At 36.0% G+C, this 14,352-nt stretch overlaps 1 protein-coding gene across 3 annotated transcripts; it reads left to right on the top strand.

The window, feature by feature from the left end:
- The first annotated feature begins 9,727 nt into the window (after nt 1–9,727).
- LOC127806890 (GATA transcription factor 8) lies at nt 9,728–12,330 on the top strand. Of its 3 annotated transcripts, none has more exons than XM_052344460.1 (4): nt 9,728–10,071; nt 10,411–10,494; nt 10,781–11,028; nt 11,144–12,330. In XM_052344460.1, exons 3-4 carry the CDS (start codon nt 10,810–10,812, stop codon nt 11,939–11,941), a joined length of 1,017 nt encoding a protein of 338 aa, XP_052200420.1. In that variant the 5' UTR covers nt 9,728–10,071; nt 10,411–10,494; nt 10,781–10,809; the 3' UTR covers nt 11,942–12,330. The 3 variants fall into 3 exon arrangements, with proteins under 3 accessions (XP_052200420.1, XP_052200419.1, XP_052200418.1); XM_052344459.1 differs by having other exon boundaries at nt 9,732–10,071; nt 10,417–10,494; nt 11,138–12,330; XM_052344458.1 differs by having other exon boundaries at nt 9,733–10,071; nt 11,138–12,330.
- Nucleotides 12,331–14,352: the final 2,022 nt, after the last annotated feature.

Below are 14,352 nucleotides of genomic sequence, written 5' to 3'. Positions count from 1 at the left end.
CCCCCCAGAACTACTATATTACTTCCTATTACTTACTTCCGGTGTCTAATAAAGAATGAATAATAAATTCAATGTCAACGGTAAGAATGGCTGGATATATTCGGAAGAAAACCGTCGGTGTTACGGAGTCACGTTCACGAGGCAAGGCGAGGCCCAGTCAGAAATTTAATTTTAGGCCACCGACACGGCCACTTAGAATCGCCGGTCACGCTCGGCCTTGCCGGGGTGGCACGACACCTGCTGTGCCCAGTAACCCTCTTATTCAGGATGAGTGTCGGTACCGACACGAGTGAGAGAGAGAGAGAGAGAGGGATTTATCACCGGCGATGCCCGAATTATTGTGAGCCACTTAAAAATCTCAAAAAACAAGTTTAATACAACAACGTAATTACAAAAAAAAATCACAATCTCTTTGAAATTCTCTGAGTAACTGAACTGGCATGATTCGATCAAATGTTTCACATGCATATAATATTATTGATAAAATTAAAGAAAGAAACCATATGTTGAATATTTTATATACAACAAAGAGTATATAGTGTACTTGCTTTTCCATGTTATATAAAATATAAATGCCCTTTGAATTTTTCCAAAAAAAAAAAAGAAAAGAAAAGAAAAAGAAGTCATACATATGATTGTTTATAAATTTTGTTAATAAAATACTGAAACAATTTCAGTAGCGCGGAGCAGGCTAATAACATGTACTCGGATTGGGAGAGGGGGCATGGTGGAACCGTGGTGTAATTTAATATGTGGCAGGTCCATGACAACTTATGCACGTGACTTACAACTAATTAAAAGGGGAGCATGATCTCGACCGTTCAACCTCTCCTCCTATTACTCACATCTACACCATAATCATTTATTAAATTATTATTATTTATTATAATAATAATATTCTCATAAAATTACTTTATATGCGGACGAATTTGGCACTTGGTGGGAGCAGTGCGAAACGACGATTTTGCCCATTCTTCCTTACATGAAAAGGGGGGTGAACCGCCTGGCCTGTTTGGTAAAATCAGCGACAATTCTCGCGGCGGAAGCTGTGTCGTCCGATCTGGTGCACATGCGACTACGGCCCACGTTACGGCCTCAGTCTGTACGGCTGTGATCGGGGCCCACCACCCCTATGATCATGTTACCCAAATATCTTAATCACCATCATGATCGAGCCATCATTACAAAAACGGTTAAAAATTTAACAAACTCGAAAGCGGACAAACACTTTCGTCTCGCTAAAGTCAGAGCCCGGATTACGTGGCTCGTTCTCATACGTCCACGTGTACAGACGCGGTAAGAATAAAAAAATCCCAGCTCGGATCCCAGGGCAAGGTCACGCGATTCCAGCTGGACATCACGTGCGGGCCCACCTGTGAATCAGGTCCAGTCATCCGCCGCCACGTCTGTGCAACGTGTGGAGGAGTATTTCATCTTCCCTCCGTGTCCACCGACTCCTTAACGGGCGCCGTGGGGCCCGCACGACGTGGTCACGTACATGCGGGCGCACAGTTCTCGTGTACACCCCGCCGCTCATTGCGCTGGGAACTGCCACGCCAGCGCTCCCGTATTCAACGCCTGTCGTTAGCCGCCGCCCTACCGAAGGGCAATACCAATGATACTGTGGGGAGTTGGTCACAATAAGCTTGATTGATTTTACCATAATGTCCTTGGGAAATTGGTGGGTTGGAGGGATGGAGGAAGGGGGTAATTTGGTGGGATTAGGAAATTAGAATGATGGATGTTACGATGTCATTTCAGAACAGCCGACACCTAATGAGAGGACAAATCATAATTTGAATTCCTGAGGAAGGGGAAGAGGAAGAGGAAGGTGGTATCTAGACTACAAAATATTAGCGCCGGCCTGTATATGTCTGCTTAATTTCGCTTTTCTTTTAATACATTTATTTATTTTCTATAATCTGGAAGATGTTTTATAATAGCGAACCCTTAAACGTACCATAGTTTATATATATATATATATATGCATTAGACAAATATATAAAAACTTAAGAAAAAATAATGATAAGTTGATATTAATTAGCTAGGGTGAATTAATTAAGCCTTAAAAAGTAAAGAGTTGTGGTAGAATTTAGAAAGAACAGAAAGATGCATAGACATTTCAACATTTGGGATGCATGCACAAGCTAGCCCAAGTAAAAACGAACGAACGAGGCATCTGACCCAAATGGGGTACATTGCCATGTGCCAGTGCCCTAACGTCTCTTAAGCATTGAACTTCTTAATTTTCTGCACCGACACCACATGAATAATAATTTGACTAATGGGTACAAGCCTCTTAATTTCTTGTTATTTATGACACAGTCCCATGGCGTAGTGTGTAACAATTTCTTTTATAAAGTTTTTGGGTTTACTCTGTGGTACCATGCACATATAATTTGCTCATCCATCACACTTGCAATGAAATTAAGAAAAGCTATATATATATATATATAATATTAGGGAATTTTTATTTTTTAAAGAAGACAAACATGTGTGTGTATATATATATATATATATATATAAATTACGGCAAATTAAGAACGCCCCGCCACATGGATAAAAGTTAGGCATTACACACTTACACTTATTAAACTAGTTTGGTGGATGTTAATTAATTAGCTAGAGCAGGGCAGGTTCTTAGATTTGAAGAATGTGATATTGTAACCAACCACTCCTTTTCTTATCTTTCAAGTGAAGGAGCAAACAAAACAATCATGGGTTTGAGCCACATGAAGGAATTTTAGGAAAGAAGACACCAACACTGCATATTTCTTTTTCTAATTTGCAACTCTGACTGCTGTGGCCCCCACCCCATTTCCAAATGCACATGTCAAGTTTTGAACAAAATTGGATTTTTTTCTTTTTTTTCTGTAATTTTATTTTGGGTATATATATATATATATATATATGTGCGTAATGCCATACAAGCATAAATGTATGTATATAATTTTTAGAAAAAAAGAAATCTGAAAGCTAGCTAGGTAGCGTCTCAATTAGGAGAAATGAATATTTAATTAATTGGGTGTCACATTATTATTATTATTATTATTTTGAAATGAAATTAATTTGTATATAATGGAGATTGGTGTGAGGGCATGCATGATATAGTGTTAGGTAGCGAGCGAGAGGGCCGGGTTTAGGGTGGTTCCATTTGCGGAATTAATGGGGTGGGCATTTTCTAAATGGAAGCCCAATATGAGGCCAAACTAAGCATATGTAGTGCAGGGTGGTGAGGAGTGGCTGAAGCCTAACTCTCGACAAATTTAAATAAATAAAATTAGGTTGCACTCAATTTACTTTTTGGGAGAGAAAAGTCCATTGCAAGGAAGAGATTCAAAGAGTGCAATCCAAGTTAGTTAAAAGACAAAGAGGGAGTGAGCCCAACCCCCTTTGAAAATCTCTCTCTCTCTCTCTCTCTCTCTAACTTACACACTAAACATACATGAATGCATGCAATACACATATATACATATATACCAAGTGTGAAGTTTAAGTTAGCAAAAAAGAGATGCAGACCCGCCTAAGGTGGTAGCTCCATTCCTAATATTTTTGCGTGAGATTTGAGATTTCAGATTTAAATATAACACTTAAAAAAGGTTGTTTAGGTAACCATACATTATATTAATTATAAGTTTAAGGGTGATAAAATTAATAACACTATCCTATATATATGACCTATAAAGTGGGATTTTTCAGATATCTTATATTATGACTAGTGTGCCAACTCCTCTTGTTAATTACTTCTTCTTCTTCTTCTTCTTTTTTTCTTTTTACCGAGCAAATAAATGAAGTGAAGGGGACTTTTCACATCAGGAGTACGTTTTTTATTAGGCTTTAAGTCTTTACTAATCTTATGTTTAATTGTTGTTAATTATGTTTAATCTTATGTTTAATTCGAATCAATTTTAAATAATCTAGTATCCATATTTGTATTGTATATCATTGGTAATAACATGTACAAAAAAATGAAATTTCTAAGAAATGATACCAAAATAATAAATTGGGAGTAATGGGTATGGGAAAATTAAGGAGAACTAATCAGATGTTTTTGATAACAGGAATGGTCAGTGCTCCAACTAAGAAGAAGAAGAAGAAGAAGAAGAAGAAGAAGAAGAAGGGGAATGGAATTGGGTGGGGCCTAAGAAGTAAAAAGGCATAAGACCATCATTTGTGGGATATGTGAAATTGCCATTTTAAGCCACCCAACTCGAGTGTGGGAGGTTATAATGGGAGGGGACCCATCTGTACAAATCAGAGGGTGGGGAGATCATTATCATAGTGATTGGTTGCAATTGACTTGATATCCATTTTAGAGTTTGGTGCACCTTCCCTATTCAACACTTACTCCCATCTCTTTTATATAAATCCTAACAATAAAATTTAAATTAGTTTTGAGTTAATTTTATATTTAATGTTAGAGGTAATTATGAGTAGTTTAAACTTGTTTTATTTTTAAAATAAAAAATATACAAAATATACTTTTTTAAAAATCACTTTATTAACAAAATTTCGTAATATTGATATGAAGACGTTTGCTAATATCGACGAAAAATCGTGTGTAAAATGAATTTTACCAAACCTTTGCCTTGCCATAAAAACTAGATTTTGTAGGACTAGTTTAATACTCTATTACTCATGGATGAGTCAAAAGTTTGTTCAAATTTTAAAATAGCTTAGATGGGAACCGATCTTAGTTACCACAAAATTAAATAAAACCAATTAATAAACTTAAAACCAATTCAACCCAATAAATCATTAGGTCTTGGTTGCACCTCAAGCTTGCACGTAAAGAGTTTACTCTATTTATCACAGACAGCACACTAAACACAACAAACTGGGTACAATGAGCTTACTCATCCAATTATGTCGCAAACAAATTGCATTGCCTAATAATTAATTCGCTAAGCGCCAAATAATATATGATAATAAAGTCTGAACAATAATTATTAACTAATAGAAAATATTACTTTGTTCGAACAAGGATGACCGAGAGGATGATCGAAAGCGTCAAATGACAAAAATATCTTCATTCAATTTACAAAGTCACCACTCTTGTCATTGACCGTCTCCCCTCCCTTTTGCCATGTGAACCTCTACTAAACTCCGTCTCGTCTCATCGTTGCCCTGTGTCGCCTTCGCCTAGCCAACCCCTGACCGTCAATGCATTCTCTTGTCGCCCTTTTGTAGCTCGTCGCATGACAACCGCTACATCCTACCATCGTCTTGCCGCAACGCCTCACACCGATCGCCATTGCACCATCTCATTACCTCGCTATTGCCACCTCCGAATAAAGCCTGGGCTTCTCTTTGCAATGCTGATGAAACCCAATCGGGCTTCATGAAGCCTAGGTTTCTCTTGTTTGTGATGACTCGATGATCAGACTTTATTGATGATGAAATTCGATTCAATCATCAAATCTGTAATTCCATTAATACTAGTAGCACAGTACTTAACTAATGGCCACAAACGCAACATCTCGTGAGCTCAGTCAGTTCTCCTTCTTTTCTCTAATTATATACTATTAAAAACCCCTAGGATTAAACCTCTAATGTTCTTATTACGGCAAGCCAGTGAGTTGTTTTTTTTTTTTTTTTCCATTTAAAACTATCAATTCATGTGAATATACATACTGTTGCTTTGAGTGTATAAATTTCCTATATATTAAGGTCAAATTTCTATTATTGTAAGATTATTTTTAATTGAGAATGAATTTTATTTTTTTAAACATGAATTTCAATTTTATTTAATAAAAAATACATTTAATAAGATAAGTAAAATACATTTTAGTACTTTGGAAACAAAATCAACCAAGATGTATTTGATAAAAAAAATATTAATTTGCTTTGTTATTTGACTTATTAATTAGTCTAAAAATATATTATCATGGATTTTTCTTTAAAGATGTAGTAGTGATTACTGTTAACTTCTTTTATTTTTTACATTTAATTTGATGACTTTTTTAGTAACATACCATTTTTTTTCTTTAGTATATTCAATACATTTTTATATTTTATGCTCTTAAAGCTATAACTCAAATTGTTTAGACCATTCAAATTATGTAAACTATTAAGGCTGTGTTTTTTTTATTGTTTTCAACCTCTTTTGAATTTTTAATTTTTCAAAATACTCAAAAAACATTATTTTGCTGTTTTCAAAAATATAATTTTGAAAATAAGAAAAAAATTATAAAAAAAACCTAAAACACACTAAAAACATCCAAAACATGAAACCGCCCCCCCCCCCCAAAACATGGAACTCCCCCCCCCCCCCCCCAATCTTGTAGACCTGTATCTTTCTTCTCTCTTCTTTCGGTTGTCAACCGCGCCGTTATTGCCATCACCGCTATCGACTGTGCCTACCACTATCGCTGCCATTACCACCACTGTCAACCGTGCCTACGACTACCACCGAGACCATTGTTGTGGATCGCTCCCGCCAGCGATTGTACAAGTCGTCGTCGACCGCCCCCCATCATCTCTAGTTAATAGTGTTTTTCATACATGCCATGCATGTCATTGACCGCGCTTGCCATCTCCTTCACTACCATCGATTGCCCCCCACTATTCAATCTTGCTGGTTGTCTCATCTCTTCTCTCGACCACCATTCAATCTTGCTAGTTGCCATAATATTTAAGTAGATTTGGTCATTGGATATCACTGATTTTTGGGTATATTGGTTGATGGGCCCTTAGGTGTCAGGTGGTTGCTTTTGATCGTCGGAAACCACCGGCCATGGTGGTCAGTGGCGACCGACAATGCGTATATAAGTGTTGTTCAAAAATTAAAAATTAGATTTACTAAAATTCAACTAATAAATTTGGCTCATTTTTGTGTATGTTAACCCTCTTGGCTTGGAGTTTCTAATGGTAGACTTTGATCGTGTGAATCTTCAACCAACGGTGGTCGCCAGTGACGAAGAAGATGCAGAATAGTAGAGAAGAAAAAAAAAAAAGCACAAAATATTTTTTTTAAAATTTCAAAGTAAAAGCGTTTTCTTATTTTTTGTTTTAAGAAATAATTTTTCAGAATGATAAAAAGAATGCGTTTTTAAAAATTTCAAAACAAACAACCCAAACATAAAATTAAAAATAAATTCAAAACTCAAAACTTAAAATTGAAATACGAAAAAAAACACCATTTAAATCTTTCCATAATTTCAAGTATAGCAAAATTGATTGTAATTTAAAAGATAGGTAAATTATTTATAATAATTTAATTTAAAAAATATCTTTCAAATTGTCCAAGTTAGGGATGTGTAGTGATCGACGGTTTAAAATGTATTTTTTAAACTAAATTACTGTGTTGGAAACCATTCAAATCATAATTTAACAGTTTAAATGGTTCAAACAATTTAAAAAAAAATAACATAATGATAATTAATGTGCATTTATATTATAAAGAAATATAGACGTGTAAGACAATTAATTGTCAGTACATATAAAAAAATAAAAGTAATTAAAAATTATTCAATCATATAAGAAGTATATTAATATAGAAAGATACTTCCATTTTTAAAAATATTAGAATTTATCAATAATAGTTAGTATTTACAAAAAAAAAAAATCATGTATATTTATAATCTTATATTTTGATTTTTTACTTTATTTTGGAATCAATTATAATTTAAAAGTTTTATAACTAAATTAGAAAATATAAATAATAAAAAAATTATTTTATTGAGGCGCTTGTTGATTTTGTAATTTATCAAGAAATAAAACCCTAACCAAATCGTTTTATGCTATTTTAAAATTATTAAATTATAACTAGCCACGAATTTCATAAAATCAAAATTTGATAATTTAAAAAGATTTAATTTGATGAATTATTTTTTTCTTATGCACCGCTAATGGAAAGGCCCACCTATGATGCATGAAAATGTTTTAGTAACGTTGTTTTAGTGTTTTTGAAACGTCAAAAAATATAAAAAAATATTTATAGATTGTTTCTATAATCTTGAAATTTTTTTGAGATTATTTTATAATATTAAAAAATATAAAAAAAATATTTTCATTTACAAAGAGATTAGAGATGAAATTTTTTCGTCTCTAACTCACATTTTTTAATGTTTTAGAATTTTTTGAATGTACTGTAAATTTTATATTTAATTTTTAAATTAAATAAATATTTTTTTTATAATTTTATATATTAGAATTGTATCTATCAAAAGACAATTATATATATTTTTTGTTTACGTCTTTTTTTATATTTTTTTAAAAATATATATTTTTATTTTTATTTCATATTATATTCATTCCTCTATTTTTGTTTCCGTGTGATGTAGAGGCCAACTGTGAAGCACGAGATTTATGTTACGTAATCATTAAGTTATAATATAATAAATTAACAAAAACTAATAATAAATTTAAATTTTGTAAGATCCTTAATAAGATTTAAATTTAAAAGTTGGGAAATTACGAGGGTATGAGCTTTGAGGGATATGATATGATATGATATATACTACGCGGAATTTAGAATTTACGAAAGGAGTCAAAAAGATGCGTTCATAAATCCATCCAGGTGAAGTCTGAAGGGAAGGGAAGGGAAGGAACGCGAAATGGCATCCAACTCGTTCCCAGTAATTGCCTCTCCACGACATCACACGCCAACAAAGGCCGTTCACTCACGCGCCTCTCGCATTGAATCCAGTGACGCGAAACCCAGCCTCCCTTCCAATCAGATGCGCGCGTTCCATACAACTCTCCGCATTAACGTCGTAAAAAGAGAAAACAAAAAACACAAAAACAGAAAGAAAGTCTCAGCTGCTGCGAGTGTGTGCGAGTACGGTGTCGCAAACAGCGGCGGATGGGATGGCATACACACCCAAAAGCTCACGCGTTTTTACACGCTCCAATACGTCACGTATGCTTCCAGATGTATTTAATATTATAATATATATATTAGTATATCAGTTTTCGTTAATTTAAATGTCTGATATTTTTGTCCATGCGATGCGATGCGATGCGATGCGGTGCGGTGCCAGGAGATGAGCTGACTACATACAACTCATTTTTAATTTTGGACATTTTTTTTATTAAGATATCTAATTTTAATTATGAGTTACTGTTTATTATCACTATATACTTTTTTTTTTGGTTTGTTAATTATTGATATGATAAATGATGGTAAATGATTTGATTGATAATAGATGTTAGATGGGTGACAACAATTTTTTTATTTTTTTATATTTTTTTGCTCATGTGCTTACATGGCAATATATTGCCATTAGTTAACCAAATCACGTGCCGTGATTTGTTACATTTACAATTAATAATAAAATATAATGGTAATATAGGATAAATTTATAATTAAAACTAAATAAAAAGTTAAAATTTTATAATTGATAGATTAAAAAATTGAGTTTAAAATTGAAAGTAAATAAAGGGGGGCATGCGGGAAGACAAGAAATCCCAACAGTAGTAGTAGGAGTTAGGTGGGAAAGCAGTTTTCTTTTCTTTTGGGGGCTTTACCAGCAATGCAAAATTACCATGTTGGAGGGCTCCACCTTTCACATGTTTACTTACATGCATGCATGTATGTAATGTATGTATGTGGATGTGCATGTATGTATGTAGATGGAAAATGGATGGATGGATGGTTGGGGGGGGTTGAAATGAAAGCTGTAGATAAAAGGGAGGGAGAGCGGTGGGAGGAGCGTGGGACCCGTGTGGGGAACCGAGTAATCAACCCAAGCAACACCAGCACCAAAGTCACACACCCACAGAGAGAGAGAGAGAGAGAGAGAGAGAGAGAGAGAGGCTTCAACGTCAAGACAGTGAAGGAGAGAGAGAGAGAGAGAGAGAGTAAAAGACAGCTAGCAATGAAGATGGAGGCTCACCTACCGTCACTCCCTTCTTTTTAGCCTTTCTCTCTCTCCCTTCTTTCCTTTCCATTCTAACCCCACTCAATTCCTATTTCTTCTTCTTCTTCTTCCTCTGGCTGCTTGGGTTTTTATTTCCAGTTCGGGCACTGTCCATGGAGCTCTAGAACCACCACTCACTCACCCTCTCATCTTCAAGTTGTCGCCGCTCAAGAATTTTCTGGGTTCTTGCAATTTCTCTTTCTCTAAGGTGTGTTTCTCTCTCTCTGCATTTTCAGCTTCTGCCTAGATTCTTTCTTTCCTTAATCTACGCGCTCTCTCAATTGGAGCTTTTAGTTTTTTGATGGCCGAGGAAAGAGATTTTCTCGGGCCTTCCCTGCGTATTTTCTTGCTTCAGCTTGGGTACTGAGCCCATAAAGTTTTCAGCTTTAGTCCTGCCTGTTGCAAGCCAAACATTCAAATTAGCCTCATTTCGATGCAGTTTTTTTTTACATTCTTGCAGCTGAGTTGTGATTTTTCAACATTTACCAGTATCCTCTTTTAGTCTTTAATAATTACTAATTTGTTTCTGATGTTTTCTTCTTTGCAGTTGCAGGTCTGTCTTAAGAGCACGCAAATTTTCAATTTCTTCATCAGTTCTGAAGGGTCTCCATCTCTGCTTTGAGCTCTCAAGGTTTAGTTTGCCTTCACAAAACCTTTACCCTCTGTTCGAGAAAAAAAAAAAAAAAAGAAGGATAAAAAGAAGAGAAAGAAATTCCCAGTATTTCAATTTGATTTTGAATTCTGAAAATGGGAAAAAGAAGAAGAAGAAGAAGAGGAAAATTTCTCATCAATCTATTTTTTGCCAGCACGCACCAAGCGGTGGGCCGCAGCACAAGTTGCGCATTGTGGCAAAGAAACTGCCAAAATACACCCTCATATCTCACTTTTCCTTTCGGCACTTTCTGTTTGTTTCTCAGGAAAATTCAGTGTAACAACAAGAAACACCATGGTGACTGATTTCATGGATGAGATAGACTGCGGCAGCTTCTTCGATCAAATCGATGACCTCATTGAATTCCCTGCCGACAATGAATCCGCCGACAGCAAGGACTTCCCCACCCTTTGGCCTAATTCTCTCGACGCCCTGCCGCCGGCATCCGACCACATTTTCTCCGGCAACCACAGCAACACCGCCTCCGATCTCTCTGCCGAGCTCTCCGTTCCGGTCAGCATCCAACTCTCCGTTATATTACAGATTTTTTTTTTTTTAATTTTTCTCTATGTATACCTATATTAATTCATTCAAAACGAATACAATATTCATTGTTTTACAGTTGCAGTACGAGGACATTGTCCAGCTCGAATGGCTGTCAAACTTCGTGGAGGATTCATTCTCCGGCGGCGGCATGACCATCGACAAGAACAACATTTCCGGGAATAAGGAGCCATCCGAGAACCAGTTTCAGACTTCCAGCCCCGTCTCCGTTCTCGAGAGCAGCAGCAGCAGCAGCAGCTCCTGCTCCGGCGCCGGCGAGGGAAAGATGGCGGCGCTCAGCCCAACTCGCCGCGGCCCCCAGCGCGCTCGCAGCAAGCGCTCCCGTCCGGCGACCTTCAACCCTCGCCCGGCTATTCTCCTCCTCTCCCCAACCTCCTCCGTCTCCGACAACCCGCCGCCATTCCCGGTCCCGGTGGCTTCCTCGGAGTCGGAGAATTTCGCCGAGTCCCGCCCTTTGACAAAGAAGAAGAAGAAGGTAAAGCTGTCGGCGCCATTCGGCTCTGTGGCGGTGGAGACGAATCAAAATCAGAATCAATCTGTTCGGAAATGCATGCACTGTGAGATCACCAAGACGCCGCAATGGAGGGCCGGACCAATGGGGCCTAAGACGCTCTGCAACGCGTGTGGTGTCCGGTACAAGTCTGGCAGGCTCTTCCCTGAGTACCGGCCGGCGGCGAGCCCGACGTTTGTGCCGTCGATTCACTCGAATTCTCACAAGAAGGTGCTGGAGATGAGAAACAAAGGCGGCCCAGGGGATAATAAAGCTTCGATCTTTATGGCCGAAAAGAGCGCCACCCCGACTACCGACCCGCCGGCACCGGAGCTGATCCCGAACAACATCCCATCTCTGGATTTCATCTGAGGAACCGACCCATCTCTCTGTTTTTCTGGTTTTTTCCATTGCTTTGTTCGTTTGTTCATTGTACAGAGCTGTAATGGCTGGGGGGAGGGGGGCAGGATAGTGGAGAGTTATATGAATATTGATAGCTATAATTAGGGGGGTGAGTGAATGAAATGACAGAGAAGTGGAATCTGGAAAAGGGTTAGGGTTTAATGAAGGTTTAGGGCTGGGTTGAGCTGTAGTGATGCTTAGGGCCTTTTGTTTTAAGGTTAATTACTAGGGTTTTTAAGGTCAGCGTCAGTCTTCTTTCTTCTTGCTTCTTCTTCTTCTTCTTCTTCTTCTTTGTTTCCCAGTTTTGGGAACCCTTTTTGCAGTTAATTTGTTATTAGGAAATTCTGAATTTATGTTTATGCTTCTTCTAAATGCTTTCTTGTGATTGTTTCTTTAGTTTTAATTTTTTTTTGACTAAAAAGGTTCACTTTACCGTTAAATATTAGTTTTTGTTTCAATTTGCGGTTTAAATGCTATTTTTCCCCCCTCAAATTTACCAAATTAAATCATTTGAACATTAAGGGCCAAATTAGCCTTTATTTTTGTTTTCCGAAACTTTATAATTTGATATTGTTTTAGCAATAAAAGGCTAAACATGACTTCAAACTACAATTGCTAGGCCTTGCCTATGCCAACCGCTGATGCATCACCTTGTGTGGTAATATATAATATTGCACCTTTCCTATTAATCTTAATCTCCGCCATTGATGCCTTTGATCCTAAGAGAAGAGAGAGATAAATTATAAGTATAAAATTTTATTTCATTGCACAGAACGAGAATTAAATTTATGACTCATCAACGTGAATCTAATATATCATTTGCTTTACCGCTCGACTTATATCTGGGACATATTCACTATTAGCTATGTCATATTTAGGGTTGATTGTGAGTTTTGAGTATAACCTATACCCAACTAACTAATTTGATTTTGTTCTTTTTGATTTGGTTTATGTTTAGGTTTATTTCTTTTTGTGGAATTGTCTTCTAGATTAGGTTTGGGTTTATGGAGTATACTCAAATTTATCTCTCCATTTGAGTTTTGTAATTGCCTTTTTATTAATATATATATCGCTCAATTTTGAATAAGGCACATTGGTTTAGTTTTGCATTATGATTGGGCTTATTAATTTATATATTAATATTACTGGGTATAATGTATACCTTTGGAGACCATGAAACATACCCTCCACCTTCTCTTCTCCCTTATCAAAAGAATTTTAAGAATTCTCGATTTCCATCAAACCCCAAGTAAATTAAATAATCTCAATCTTACCCCAAATCTCGACTGCATTTTTAAGTGGATTTCAGTGAAATTACTACGGATTATGTAAGTAAGCTTAGTATGAAGGTTGTATTAATTAGTATATTTTTATTTTCAAAATTTGTAAATATCTAAAAGTACGACGTATTATTTCCAATTAATAAAAATATTTAATTAGTGCCTCAGGGCACCCCCGTAATAAAAATACAATGTATTAATAAAACTAATTTGATTTTGTATTTAATGTATTATTACTAATTAATTAAAATACAATGGATTATTACCAAGAACTGGGCCCAGAATGGTAAGACAGTGGGCTGGAATGATCGGCCCAACATTTGGACGACTTTGGGTTGAAGCAACAATTTTCAACCTTGCAATTTTATTCTAAATAAACTTTTGAGTTTTATGATAAAATTAAAAAAAATATGTATATAAATTATCGTAACTTGTATTATTAATAAACTTTTTAAATTCCATCAGTAGCAATATGAATAGTGATTTAAATTATAGAAAATCTCTCCCACATGATGCCACATGTTAACTTGCGTGTGTGTCGCAGAAAACTGTTGTTGGAATGTTACAGTGATTTAAAAATTTCTTATTTTATTCTATATTATTTATGTACATTTTTCTAAAAGATTTCTACTTTCTAGTGGGATATATATATATATATATAGTGGTTTAATACTTACCCGTTCGTCTTCTATATATATAGAATTGTATTTATATTTATAATTATAACTGGACTCTATTAATTTCATTGGACTCAACCCAAATAGTAGGCCCATAGTTCGACACTAAACCTGATCCCTAGATCCGATCCTGACTCAACACTAGCTCTGTAGCACCCTCATCTCATCAACACCCTTCAAGATCCTTGCAACTGTAACAACCCTTATCAACTTTGAATATCTCGATCTCCGATTTCCATCAACACCAAAAATCTTGGCTCTCTGTCCGTCCACGATGGCCGACAACAAGCAAGGGATTCTCCCTTTCTCTCTTATATAAGATAGCCGACCACCGATTAAGGTATGTTCTTTTCAATCTTACTGAAACTCTACCATCTTGAACTCTTACTTATTTAAGCGTTAGAGTGCTTGCAGGTGCCACCCC

The sequence above is a fragment of the Diospyros lotus genome, chromosome 7, assembly GCF_014633365.1.
Source record: "Diospyros lotus cultivar Yz01 chromosome 7, ASM1463336v1, whole genome shotgun sequence".
Classification (NCBI taxonomy): domain Eukaryota; kingdom Viridiplantae; phylum Streptophyta; class Magnoliopsida; order Ericales; family Ebenaceae; genus Diospyros; species Diospyros lotus.
This window is presented reverse-complemented; position numbering and strand designations above follow the sequence as displayed.

Excerpts from the sequence above, each read along its gene's own strand:
- LOC127806890 (XM_052344459.1), top strand. The coding sequence starts at position 10,810 with ATGGTGACTGATTTCATGGATGAGATAGACTGCGGCAGCTTCTTCGAT. Across the intron at positions 11,029-11,137 it reads CTGCCGAGCTCTCCGTTCCG|TTGCAGTACGAGGACATTGT; the intron begins GTCAGCATCCAA and ends ATTGTTTTACAG.